The sequence below is a fragment of the Eumetopias jubatus genome, unplaced genomic scaffold (assembly GCF_037043125.1).
Source record: "Eumetopias jubatus isolate StellerSeaLion01/CBP00866 unplaced genomic scaffold, mEumJub1_p1.0 scaffold_10, whole genome shotgun sequence".
Lineage (NCBI taxonomy): Eukaryota > Metazoa > Chordata > Mammalia > Carnivora > Otariidae > Eumetopias > Eumetopias jubatus.
The window spans coordinates 27,240,774-27,254,665 of NW_028274816.1; the positions used below are offsets into that span (position 1 = coordinate 27,240,774).

Consider the following 13,892-nt stretch of genomic DNA (forward strand, 5'->3'; position numbering starts at 1 on the left):
GGGAGCCCAATGAGGGACTCGATCCCAGGACTCTGGGATCATGAGCTAAGCCAAAGGCAGACATTCAACCGACTCAGCCACCCAGGCGCCCAGGACAGAGAGTCTAAGCAGACTCCGCACTGCATGTGGAGCCCGGTGCAGGGCTCGATCTCACCACCTTGAGATCATGACCTGAGCCGAAACCAACAGTCAGATGCTTAACCAACTGTGTCATGTCCATCTCAATATTTTTAAAGTTGATTTGTTTAGATCAGGATCTAACAAGATCCATACATTGCATTTAGTATATGGAAAACATTTTTAGTGACTGCATATTTTATGGCCATACCCCATACTGATGGATATTTAGGTTGTACTTTTGCTGTCACAAATTGTGCTGTAGTGAATATTGTGGGTTTATCTTTGTGTGTTGGCTGAATGCAGCCATAGTTTAAATTCATAAGTGCAGGATGAAATTTTGATAGTCAGTGAGAATGAGTAACAGGTATGCCTAAGAAAGGAAAAAGAGTTGGAGAAAGGCAGAAGTGGAAAAGAATTCTAGAATCCCAGACACACCTTCATTTTAATAAGGAAACAGCATTAGTTAAGTGGCTGCACAGACTTTAGCAGATACTGGCAAGATCTGAACTAAAAATAAAAGGCAAGACCAAGTCTCTGAGTAATTTGGAGGCTTAGATATTTGTCTTAAATTTAAGGCTAGACTTCAGACTTTATCCACTTGGTAATAAAACGTCATCAAAGATTGTAAGGGAAAGGACTTCATCAAGGTTGTGTCTCGGCTGCTTAATGAGATGACTCTATAAAGGCCAAGTTTTACAGGAAAAACAATGAAATGTAGTAAGAAAACTAGTGAACTAGTTTAGACTATCACCACAAAAAAAGGGATACACAAGTAAAAAGAGAATTTAGCACTCAAACGAAAGTGGTTTTTTTGTCCACAAAAATTGAGATGTTACACTCAAGATGCTAGAACCAACCCATTAGCCATTAACAGAAATACTGAGGTTGGGAAGGTTAGTGATGTGGCTGTGGGTATTGACAAGCTTCAACTTTAAAACTGTACAAGTACTGGTAGAACGTTTAAGTAGTTCCATATTCAATAAAATGTCTAGCAAAAAGCTCAGAAAAGATCACTTCTGGGAAAAAAAGAAAAAAAAAAGATCACTTCTGAAGCTACTTCTGCAGCTACCTGAAGATATTGATTAAAGCCACTGAAGTAGGGTAAATAACCAAGAAAAACAATGTAAAGGGGAAAGGAGGGCAAAACTTTTGAAGAAACTAGAACATTCTTTTGGAAAGCTCTGTGGCCTTGGAGCCACATCTCCCTCCTGCCAACTTTTATAGTAACGAGGGTGAAGTAGGGTAATAAAAGGATTACTCACTGGTTTCCAAATTCTGATGCTACAAAAAGGAAGCCTGTTTTAAGCACACACATGGCAGCGGCAACAGGCACAGTATCAAAATACTTGAGCCGGATCTCAGTAACCTGGAAAGGGGAAAAAAAAAGATTCTACCATGTAGGCAAGTGAAGCTAGGTCATAGAAGGTAGCCTAGTATTTTAAGACAACAGAAGCAGAATAGCAAATAAAATATTGTCCTTATTATCTAAACCCGGGGTAAGCAAACTAAGGCCCAAGACCAGCCTATCTGTTTACATACTTCCTATAGCTGCTTCTGTGACACAGTGACAGAGTTGTATAGTTGGACAAAGATTACATGGCCCATAAAAGCTGAAAATGTTTACTACCGGGCCTTTCCAAAAAAATTTGCCAACTCCTGAGCTAAACAGGCATCTAAAAAATTGCTCAGTTGTTCACAGAACGCCTCCATAGGATGAAAACAGTAACAGATCACGTGTATTACCAGTTTTCAATAGAATCAAGAGCTTTTTTTTTAATTTTTTACTGTTATGTTAATCACCATACATTACATCATTATCAAGAGTTTTTCCTTATTACTCACTAGAAGTGGCATTACTCAAGTCTCATACATTAGATTATCACACCAGAAATCTGTTAACCAGAGAAAACCTACATTCATGTATCAGATGCAAATTTTAAAAGCTGTAACACCTTAGAGAACCACTTTTTAAGATATTATTTCCATTTTATTAACTTGTAAAGTATTAACTGTCCTATCTTAGAGTTTTAATGAAAAGATGGTCTATAAGACCAGTTTGTAAACCTTAAATGTACACACAAATATCAGTCTTTGAAATAAGATTATTTAAATACATCCAAACTAGAATACCACAGGACGTTTTATCAAACGAGACTAAACCTTGTGTTTTTTCATTTGTTCCCTCTCCATCCATGGTCTGCTTACCATATCTTCATCTGTCTCCAAAGTAATCTTGAAGATATCTCCCTGCTCAGTTTGGGCCAAAAAGAAGAACATCGATTTGGTCTTATGGGTGGCAGAGCAAACAAAAATCATTCCTCTTTCAGGGTCATCCAGGTCATTCTAGCAAAGTCAAATACAGAACCAACAACTTAGAAATGAGTACTTCTTATTTAGGGAATGTAGCACCTTACCAACAGGGATCACACAGGTCACCCACCCAAGGCCTAGAGGTACCTGCAGTCTCTGTATATAAGCTTTGACCCAGAGCAGCCTGTCAGCCAAAAAATAAAATGCAATAGCCAAAAATTCTTGTCTACTATAAATATGTGACAAAGCCTGTGTATAAGTAACAGCCACAGGGTGCCTGTGTGGTTCAGTTGGTTAAGTGTCTGCCTTTGACTCAGGTCATGATCTCAGGGTCCTGGGATCAAGCCCCATGTCAGGCTCTCTGCTCAGCAGGGAGCCAGCTTCTCCCTCTCCCTCTGCCTGCCACTCTACCTCCTTGTGTGCATACTTTCTCAAATAAATAGACTCTAAAAAAAAAAAGAGGGCGCCTGGGTGGCTCAGTCGGTTAAGCGTCTGCCTTCGGCTCAGGTCATGATCCCAGGGTCCTGGGATGGAGCCCTGCATCGGGCTCCCTGCTCAGCAGGGAGTCTGCTGCTCCCTCTCCCTGCAGCTCGTTTCTCTCTAGCTATCTCTGTCTCTCAAGTAAATAAAAATAAAAATGCCACAATTTCACTCTACATTCTGATCCAATGAGTAAGAAAAAATCTTTCTCCAGAGAAAAATGTCAAAGAAAAGTTATGAAATTTAAGAGAGTCATCATTTCAGACTATGAATAAAAGTCTTACATGTCCATGATACTATCACCCACATCATCTTCCTTAACTCCTACAAGGCAGCCCCTGGACTGTAATTTTGGGTTTGTTTTTTTTTACATTTCCAACATTTTGTATTTCTCCCACTGACTTAGCTCTTCGAGGGCAAAACACGTTTTATACTTTTTTGTAGTCCCAAAGCCAAGTACAGCTCCTGTAGCTCCCCTCTGCTTGTGTGCGCGTTCCCTCTCTCCCCTACCCCTGACAAAGTCTTTAAAAACCCAAATGCGTAAAACATTAAATTGGTGAATCTTCTTTCTGTATGTAAAAGGCAAACAGGAATTCATCAATCAATGTCTGACGAACCAAAGTGATTTACTTCCCACCCCTTACCAAGAATTTCACTTGACAGATTTCTTCTCAGATTTTCTAAAATTTATGGACTCTTACCCAGATATATTATTAGATCAACTAAGACAGACCTAAAAGTTCAACCCCAGGAACCTATAAATTAATATTAAAAATATATAGGGGCACCTGGGTGGCTCAGATGGTTGAACGTCTGCCTTCAGCTCAGGTCATGATCCCAGAGTCCTGGGATCGAGTCCCGCATCGGGCTCCCTGCTAGGCGGGGAGCCTGCTTCCCCCTCTGCCTCTTCCTCTCTCTCTCTCTCTGACTCTCATGAATAAATAAATAAAACATTAAAAAAAAAGCAAGTCTATTAAAAAAAATATTAAAAATATATAAAACCAGGGGTGAAGAGACTGAAGAAGCAGAGATGAAACAAGATAGCTGAAACTGGATATACAGTTCATTAATATTCTACTTTGCATATGCTTAATAATTTCCACAGTAAACTGTTAAGATTAAAATCAATAAAACACCATTTTCAACCACCAATGTAGTAACTGAACTGAGGAGAAAAGCACTATGTGAAAAGATGTTAGGGAAAAGAATATTTACCACCTCAAAATTCACCATCTGCTTCCACACCAATTACAAAAAGGAAAAGGTACCTTCACAATTAAGAAGCACATGCAGTGATCAATTTAACATCACCAACGAGACAAACCAACATTCTGTGCCCCTAATGTGATAGTGGGAAATGTCACCCCTTATGTAATGATTCTATCAAAAATATTAACATGGATATAATCATATGGAAAAATATGATGGGACAAACTCCAAGAAAATTAGCCTAGACTTTGAAAAAAAAGTCAATAAAAGACCAAAAGTAAACAAAGGTGAGACAAAATATTCTAAAGGGCAGTAAAAGTAGATAAAAGGGAACTTTTGGGGACAATGAGAGAACTGGTACATGAACTGTACATAATTGTATTACACAAAACAGTACATTTCTTGGGCATGATACTGGTAGTGTGGTTATGTAGCATGAAAATTTCTTTTCAGCAGCTACATCTTAAGAGATTCTTAGAGTGTCATGATGACGGCAACTTATTTTCAAAAGGTTTGTCTAATAGATATATCATAAGAAAAAACACCCAAGGGACACCTGGGTGGCTTAGTCAGTTAAGTGTCTGCCTTCGGCTCAGGTCATGATCCCACAGTCCTGGGATGGAGCCCTGCATCAGGCTTCTTGCTCAGCGGGGAGCCTGCCTCTCCCTCTGCCTGCAGCTCCCCTCTGCTTGTGTGGGCTCTCGCTCTCTCTCCCCCCACCCCTGACAAAGTCTTTAAAAAGGAAAACCCAAATGCAGTAAAACATTAAATTGGTGAATCTTCTTTCTGTATGTAAAAGGCCAGCAGGAATTCATTGTTCTATTCTTTAAAAATTTCCTGTATGTTGGGAGCGCCTGGGTGGCTCAGATGGTTAAGCGTCTATCTTCAGCTCAGGTCATGATCCCAGGGTCCTGGAATTGAGTCCCGCATCGGGCTCCTTGCTCAGCAGGGAGTCTGCTTCTGCCTCTCCCTCTGCCTCTCCCCCTGCTTGTTCTCTCTCTTGCAAATGAATAAATAAAATCTTTAAAAAAATAATAATAAAATAAAATAAAATTTCCTGTATGTTGGAATGGGGGGGGGGGAGACAAACAATGGAAAACAATCTATCTCCAATAAATATGTCTGGCTTCTTCAAACTAGAAACTTGCAGGAATTTCAAACTGATCGTCCACAGATTCTTCTGAAATGGAAACTGTTTAATTCCCTTTCTCAAAGAATTTGTTTTGCTTTCACTAAAATACCAGCTTTATTAAACACAACATTTACAAAGAAACTAAAACCTCACAGCAAATAAACTAAGGGACTATACTGTAATTACAAAAAATAAATTAACTTCACAAACACCAGTATCTTTTCTTATGGCAAAGATTTTTACCCGTCTCCTGGGAATTGGACAGCGGATATCCGGTTGGTCACCAAAGTTCTTGTAGGTGATATAGTTTTCAGAGCAGATTAATACTCCACTTGGACCATCTGACCCTCCGGGAACTATCAGAAAAAAACAGAACTTAGCAATGATTTAACATGACCAGGAATTACGATTTAGCTTTTAATTCCGTCTCTCCTTCAGCACAATTTGGATGAAGGTATAAGTGCCTGAGACTGAGAAACATTCAAAGTGTTTGTTTTCCCTGACACTAGCGTAAGACAAGGATGGAATGCAGTTTGGGTAGCCTTAGCCTGTCCAGATATCTGATAACGCATCTAAAATGTTTAGCTCCAAGCCCAAAACTCAGTTCTCATATTTAGCCCTATAACCCAACTGCATACTAGACACTCTAACGTGGATATTCCACAAGCAGCTTAAAAACACATGTATTCATAAACAAACTCAAGTTCCTCCCCAAATCTGTTCCACCTCCTGAGTCCTCCATCTCAGAGAACACCACTATCAACCAACAGACCAAACCAGAAACTTGGGTGTCACTCATTCAATTCTCTCTCTCTCCCCTCATAGCTCTACTGATTCTACCTTCTTAGTAGCGCTCATGCTGCTTATCTCTTGGGTTTGTGAAACAGCTTCCTAATCTGGCTTACAGTCTCATCCTCCATTCAATTAGCCATAATGTAAGCATGTTTCTAAAATGTTCATCTTTAACAGGTTGTTATTCCCCTGCTTAAAATCCTTCAATCACAACAAAAAATAAAATAAAATCCTTCAGAAGCTACCTCCCCACCACAGCCCTTTAATTCTACCCCAACTCTTTTAGTTCTATCGATCCAATCACATTGAGTTTCTAGTTCTTTGAATAAACCATGGTCTTTCTTTGCACGTGGGCTTTTGTGCATCTCGTTCTCCTTATCCACAAAAGAAACCCCTTCCTCCACCCCCCATACATAACTAACTAGTCCTCAGGTCTCAGCATAGAGCTCTTCTCCAGAAAGATTTCTCTAACATATTCCTTTTCTTTCCCTGGGTTAGAGACCTCTCCTTATGACGATTTTCTAATCGTAAACATCTCTGAACACCTACAAAAATCTTACTTAGCTATGATACATTTAAAGCAGACTTCAATTTCCTAAAATTTTAGGTTTTAGGATTTATAACCATAACCAACATATAGATTTTTGTTACTAACCTTCCCCAGTTTCGATACTTAAGTTACACCAGGCTCATAAGGTGGTACAATAGCTTTTATATTTTTCCTATCTCTGGAGAAATTTAAGGTCCCTGAAAATTCTGGACCTTAAATCTTTTGGGGGGAGGGCGCCTGGGTGGCTCAGCTGGTTAAGCGACTGCCTTCGGCTCAGGTCATGATCCTGGAGTCCCGGGATCGAGTCCCGCATCGGGCTCCCTGCTCAGCGAGGAGCCTGCTTCTCCCTCTGACCCTCCCCCCCTCATGTACTCTCTCTCTTTCTCGCTCTCTTAAATAAATAAATCTTAAAAAAAAAAAAATCTTTTGGAGGGATTTTTGACTACTGCTCCGATTTCTTTAATGAATGCTGGTCTATTCAGGTTCTTAATTTCTTAAAGGGTCAATTTTGGGAAGTGTTTTCAAAAATGTTTATATTTTGCCTAAGCTTTCAAATTCACTTCATCTTTTCAAAGAATTGGGTTTTAATTTTTTTTAATGACAGTGAAAGACCATCTACAGTAAAAAAATACCAGAGCACCTAACAGTAGTCAGTATTCCAAGCCGAGTGCTCTCCCCATCCTTTCTTCCCTGCCCCCATCAGAAGAGTCAACCACTACATGAACTTTTTAACTTCACCAAACCACAGACAAGGTACTTAGACTTACTACAAATCAATTAGTTTCCAAACTCTATTAAGTAAACTCTCCTAGGTTTGCGTATAAAATGGGCCAAGCAAAAAGGTACAGAATAGCTCTGAGAAAAAAGTACCTGTAGGGGCACCTGGGTGGATCAGTCAGTTAAGCCTCTGCCTTTAGCTCAGGTCATGATCCTGGGGTCCTGGGATCAAGCCCCACGTTGGGCTCCCTGCTCAGCGGGGAGTCTGCTTCTCCCGCTCTCTCTCCCCACCCACCACCCCTGCTCTTGCTCTCCCCTCCTCTCAAATGAACAAAATCTTAAAAAAGAAAAAAGTACCTGTAATAAGAAAGTTGCCATGTTCCTCCAAAGGTTCACTGTATTTTCGGACCACATGATTTAAACCAAGGTCTAACTCATAGAAGGTAAGAGTCTGCTGGGTGTTAGCTGCTGCTTCCCCTGTTGGATCATTGTCTGCTTCCTATAGAGGACATTGGCACAAACACGGTATCAGGATCCCTCCATCTTACAAATGGGGAAGCAAAGGTCCCCAACAGTTTACCAAAACTCACACTACTAGGTAATGGCAGAGCTGGAACAAGAACCTGGGTCTCCTATTTCTGGGACCAGGGTTCCCTCTACTGAAGGCTAATGCCTTCCATTCAAGGCAAAAAATGGTATGCCCCATCCTTCACTACCTCCCTGCAAAAAAAATCCCACATACCGTTTTACCTCCTTTTTCAGACAGCTCTTCCCCCCAAAATACCCTGTCTTTATAGGGAGATTGTTCAAATCAGGGTAAACTGCTATTATACAGTTAGTTAAGCTGTGAAACATTCCAAAGAATCTTAGTAAGACATTTGGAAAACAGAAAAGATTTGTGAGCAGGAGAGCTGTAAGACATACACAATGAAGGAAATAATGAGGAAAGCATTGAGGTGAATGAAAGAAACCATCGTGTGGGGGGCAGGGGGAGAAGGAAGAAGGGAGAGGAAGAGAGGAAAAAGTCAATGAGTCCCCATTACCTCATAATCCATTTCCAGACAAGCAAACATTGGATTTTCAAATCCCACATCTACTCCGACCACATGATATACTAAAGTGTTCGCTTTGTGGGCCTCTAGGGGAGATGAAATGGTAAGCCGGGCTGCAGCATCTCTGTTCAAGATATATACCAATTTCTGTTTTTCAATGGCACCTACAGATAAAGGAGACAAATAAAATTTCCAGAAAATGAAAAGAAGGGCTTATAGAACAGCCAGACTCACATCACAATTGTTTCTTTAAAATCATTAATAGCGGGCGCCTGGGTGGCTCAGTTGGTTAAGCGACTGCCTTCGGCTCAGGTCATGATCCTGGAGTCCCGGGATCGAGTCCCGCATCGGGCTCCCTGCTCAGCAGGGAGTCTGCTCCTCCCTCTGACCCTCTTCCCTCTCGTGCTCTCTCTCTCTCATTCTCTCTCTCTCAAGTAAATAAAAAAATCTTAAAAAATAAAATAAAATAAAATCATTAATAGCCAGCATTAACTCTACAAGCTCCAGTATCTTCCCACGGGAAGATTAACTTAAGATTTTGCTATTAGTAAAATAGTCAACAGAATTTTACTCCCCTCCTTTCTAATAGGGATCTTAATATCCCACTAACTCTTCAAAACTTTTTAGCGTGCCCTAGATTTAATGATACTGGGAAATAAAACGGTAATTCATAAAATTGCCAGCTTTATTCTCTGAATTAAATCTAATGATTTTGTGACTTGTCAGAAAGAGTTGCCTTCTGGAGGCCTGATCAGATACACAGAATTTTCTTCATGACATTTATCAGAGAAGAGACATGAACGTGAATCATCACTTCAGGCTGATGAAAGCAACCATATTCACTGCCTAATTGTGTACAATTATTTCATTGTGGGCTTTTTGCTACACATGTAGAAATAGGAAAAACACCTAATCCAACCTGACAGGAAATAGAAAAGGTATGTTAAGGCTATTCCCATTGTTTTAAAAGGAAAAGCAACCTTAAACCATGGCATTAATCCAAATATGATCCAAACTTTACCCAGATAAGAAACTTACTGGCACATTGCCAAGAGCACAGCACTGTTACCCTAAATTGAGAATCTTAAGTCTCAGAGGTACACTTAATTGAGCAAGTCACTTACTAATCATAACAGCTCGCCCTTTGGGATCCACAGCTAAGAACTGGCCAGGAACAATGCGGCGGCATCCACTCTTGCCAAAGGTTTCTTGGTGAATTTTCTCAAACATATTCTTAGATGGCTGGTATTCCAAGATAACAATCCGACCCGAGTCACTGCCAACCACAATGTAGTCTTTGGTGCCACCCGTCAGCCTAAAGGCCATGAGTGACCGGATAACACCAAATACTTCCACAGTTAGAAGAGTGTGTACTTTGCCAGTGTTGGGGTCAGGGCGAAGCAGCTCCAGTATCTTCCCACGGGAAACAACAATTTCCTGCTGTTTAGTTCCTAGATCATCAGAACAATAAAGATCACGAACAATCAGAACTAGTCCAAAAAGTAACCTGGATGGATCAAAGGTAAATACAATTTAAGTTGGGTGCTCAGTACTTTTAAGTTTTTTTATTCTATTTCATTCCTAGAATTGATATTTAACAAAAGTGGTAGTAAAGAAAAACTTTTAAAAAATGGTCACATGGGGCACCGGGGTGGCTCAGTTGCTAAGCATCTGCCTTTGGCTCAGGTCATGATCCCAGTCAGGATCCCTGGTCAGCCGTGAGTCTGCTTCTCCCTCTCTAGGTCCCTCCTGCTTGTGTGCGCGCACGCGCACTCTCTAACAAAATCTTAAAAAAAAAATTGCTCAACATACTTTTAAAAACCTTTTTTTTTCTAAAATTTGCCACCAATCTGCATAATTGGGAGTTCTCTACAAATGGTTATTAACATATAACGTTTAGCTTCATAAAATCAAGTACTTCCAAAGGCTCTTTGTAGCTCATCTTAAATGCTATTATACTAGAAAATCATTATTAACTTTTTGTGCAGTTTGATGGATTATCTCAAACAACTTCTAAAGCTGCTAATATATACCACTTATTTCTAAACTCAGTCCTGGGAGAGGTCACTTGCTTTCACAACCATTAAGGGTTAAGCCTCTGCCTTATCAAATCAAAATGCATTTTAACAGCCGATTTGCTCCCATCTCTCCCTGCCTGCTATGTAATTCCACTTGGATGTATTGTCATCAACTTTTAAATGAATGTTTAAAATAACTAAACTCCTTCTCCCCACATTCCCTCTCTAATCCCAACTAACCTGCTATCAATGTTACTGCCATTTTCTCCACCACCCAGGGCTCATATTCTTCTCTATCTGTCCCCACTTTCCTAGTACAGGTCTTCACCATCTAATGCCTAAACGTCTTCCTCACCTGTCGGATATCCCACTCCTATCCACCGCAATCCATTCTCATTTGCTCATGGCCACCATTTATCGGGCCACCTTACTTCCCAAAGGTCCTCTCAGGGTCAGGTAAGACCAAGTACTTTAAATGGCTTTGGAGAATGTAAAGCGTTATATAAATGATGTTGTCTAATGATTTAGAAAAATTTTTTCTATTATTTCAGGGAAAAAGTTTGAATCTGATAAAGGAATTTGAGGCATGAAACTAGCTAATCTCGAAAATGTTAAATTCAGAAAGATAGTAACTGGAAATCTTACCAGAGAAGTTGCCATGAATGGCAAAGCTGATGCCTGTGGCTCGCTGCAATGTCAGGTTGTACAGGAACATGATGGCAGCAACACTGAGATACTCACAACTCCAGTCAGGCCTCAGTTATCAGGAGACAAAACAAGCTCTAAGAGCACATAAAAGCAGAAAAATATCAGCTGGAAAACTTACTTTAACAGACATTTCTGTATAGGAACTTCTGGCTGAAGGCAGAACCCATACAGTAAGGCTTATTGATGAATAACATATTCATAACTAGAGAGCATCCTATATGCCATGAACTATGCTGTATACTTTGCCTCTGATCCCTCAAGAAACCTATAAATAACTCATTACTCTAATTATAGAGATGAAGAAATTGAGGTTGAGTAATTAAATCACCTGCCTGAGATCAATAACGAGTGGTAAAAACACTGGGATCTGTACCATTAACACACTGTTTGCCTTTACTGTCACAGAAACTAAGCAGCTCTACACGTACTTGTATTTGCACAGGCTATACACACACATGGCTCAGAATTCTTTAAAAGCACAGCAAAAAGCTCCTTCCATCCATTCTGTTCTCTTCCCTGGGGGAATCAGTTTTACTAAGTTATATTATGTCCTTCCAGATAGTTTCTGCACGTACAAGCAAAAATATGTTAATACTAGATATTCTCCCTTTTTTAACTAATGGGTACTATATATTATACGCTCACTCACATTACCCTGCAACTTACTTTTCATTACTTTACCTTGAAGAGGTACCTCTCTAAAGAAGTATACAGCCACGTAAACGATTCTTTTCATTAGATAAGACTGAGAACTGCAAATTGATGTGCTTTTACCATAAAATTACCCAGAACAACTATACAATTACTGCCAGAAAAGTTTTTTCAATTATTTAGAAATCTTGAAAAATCCAGAGTAACCACTGTGTAATTAACACAAAAATGTGATTTTGTTAAATGAGAAGAGAGAATTATGAGTAAATGACCTCATAAATAATAGCTACCCAGCTTTTGCCCAGCCCAGAAATGGTTAAAAGAGGAAAAGATCGAATCCTCCACTCTGGAAAAGGGTCCCAAGAGATATAAATTTTCCTTCTTGAAACTAAGGAACATCTTTAACTTTATCCTAAGATGGTAGGGAAGAAGGAAAAGCTCTGAGGTGAAAAAAGAGGGAGTGGGGAATGACCTACAAAAAGAAAAATAGAGAAAATGCACTGACAGAGACACAGACATACCACTCACATCCCCAGAAGAGCTTATACATTGTGCAAGTTCCAAGGAAAGCTGTTCTCAGCTTAAAGTCTGAGGAAAACTAGGCAAAGAATATGTCCTAATTGCTTTCAATTGAAAAGTAGTAATGTGGGGCACCTGAGTGGTTCAGTCGGTTAAGCATTTGCCTTCAGCTCAGATCATGATCCCAGGACCCTGGGATTGAGCCCTGCATCGCGCTCTCCGCTCAGTGGAGAGCCTGCTTCTCCCTCTGCCTGCCACTCTGCCTATCTGTGCTCTCTCTCTCTCTCAGATAAATAAATAAAATCTTTAAAAAAAAAAAAGGTAGTAATGTGATCAACTACAATTTAAAAAAAAGAAAGAAAAAAGAAGAGTGAATGTGATTTTCCAACAAAAGTAAATTTATTCTTTTGCATCTTGCTGTGGCTATAAAATGTCAATTTCAAAACTGCAGTTATCAACAACAAATCTTACAATGAAACCCTATCATGTCAATATGATCAATGTTAAAGGACTATGCTATTTAAAAAAAAAAAAGGAAAACACAGGCCACGTCAGAAGCCCTGAGAAGTTCCCCAGCCTACTCTTCATTCTTTATAACTCCTGAAGAAGTCCGTCTACTTTCCAGTACTTTTATAACTGACGGCATTCATTACAGATCAGTCCAAAACTATAAGATTTATATACCAGGAACCACTAACGGCCAAAACTTGATAAATTTTGATTCCCCTACTCCTACCTGTCTGTGATCACTACAAATTGCTGCCTCCATCCCTTCTCCTCGTGCCAAAGGAACATCATCGCAAACTTCGCAAAGTCTTCAAAATAGATACTACTGTCCCCCCACTTTAGAAATGATAAACTGAAAATCAGTAAAGTAAACAGTTGCCCAAGTACCAAAACACAAATTCAAAAGAGGGTCTTGGCACCAAAAACTGTTTCCGTTATTTACGCTTTCAACACGCTAGGTCTTCCCACCTTACAGTTAGTGTGTCGTTTACGTCCATCCCGCCCCTTGTCTCACCTACCCCTGGACCTAAAAGCTGGGCAATGTCTGTAAGTCTTATTTTGATCCAGGCTTCGTTCCCACCTTGGAGACGGAAGTGGGAGACGACTCCTAGAAACCGTTTTCGTACCCAAGCATTCCCCTCCACCGCCTCCCTTGCCCCGACCCTACGGGCCTAGGCTGCTGCAAAGACCCCGGCCAAAGGCTCGGCCAACCCTCCTACATGACCGCTCTCTGCCTCCCCAGGCCCCGGAAAGTTGGGAGGCTGCTTCTTTACCCTGCAGCAGGAAGGATGGCGTAGATATCCGACAGATGCTGAGTTCTTTCAAGGCCTAAGCCACCGCCAGCTTCAACCCGCCGGCGTCCGCCATTAGCTCCTAAGGCAGGGACCTTCCGGCGGGCGCGCGACGTATAAAAAGTCCCCAACCGGCGCCTGAAGAATATATACGTAATTTTTTAAATGTTTCTGTCTTTCTTCGACTCCACACAGAAAACTAGTTAACATACCTTATGGCCGTCACTTTTCCCAGGAGAAGAGAAAACAAATAGCTCTTTTAAAGCGTACTTAACAACAACAAAAAACTACCCATAAATCCATCGGGCATTTTCTTGGGCAGTCGCAAAGACCTGG

At 40.4% G+C, this 13,892-nt stretch overlaps 1 protein-coding gene and 2 non-coding genes across 3 annotated transcripts in view; all 3 read right to left on the reverse strand.

Annotated features, from left to right (window-relative positions):
* SF3B3 (splicing factor 3b subunit 3) overlaps positions 1-13,665 on the reverse strand; it is a 42,687-nt gene extending 29,022 nt beyond the window's left edge. Inside the window, exons 1-8 of the mRNA XM_028092471.2 lie at positions 13,539-13,665; positions 11,026-11,162; positions 9,487-9,813; positions 8,354-8,526; positions 7,668-7,809; positions 5,495-5,607; positions 2,326-2,463; positions 1,383-1,486 (exon numbers count right to left, since the gene is read on the reverse strand). Coding sequence (XP_027948272.1) covers positions 1,383-1,486; positions 2,326-2,463; positions 5,495-5,607; positions 7,668-7,809; positions 8,354-8,526; positions 9,487-9,813; positions 11,026-11,095 — 1,067 coding nt within the window. The 5' untranslated portion in view covers positions 11,096-11,162; positions 13,539-13,665. The remainder of the gene's footprint in view (positions 1-1,382; positions 1,487-2,325; positions 2,464-5,494; positions 5,608-7,667; positions 7,810-8,353; positions 8,527-9,486; positions 9,814-11,025; positions 11,163-13,538) is intronic.
* Positions 3,087-3,178, reverse strand: LOC114204352 (small nucleolar RNA SNORD111). The gene has a single exon (XR_003608176.1). It is a non-coding gene; the product is annotated as a small nucleolar RNA SNORD111 (small nucleolar RNA).
* On the reverse strand, positions 9,106-9,185 carry LOC114204351 (small nucleolar RNA SNORD111). Its single transcript, XR_003608175.1, has one exon. It is a non-coding gene; the product is annotated as a small nucleolar RNA SNORD111 (small nucleolar RNA).
* Positions 13,666-13,892: the final 227 nt, after the last annotated feature.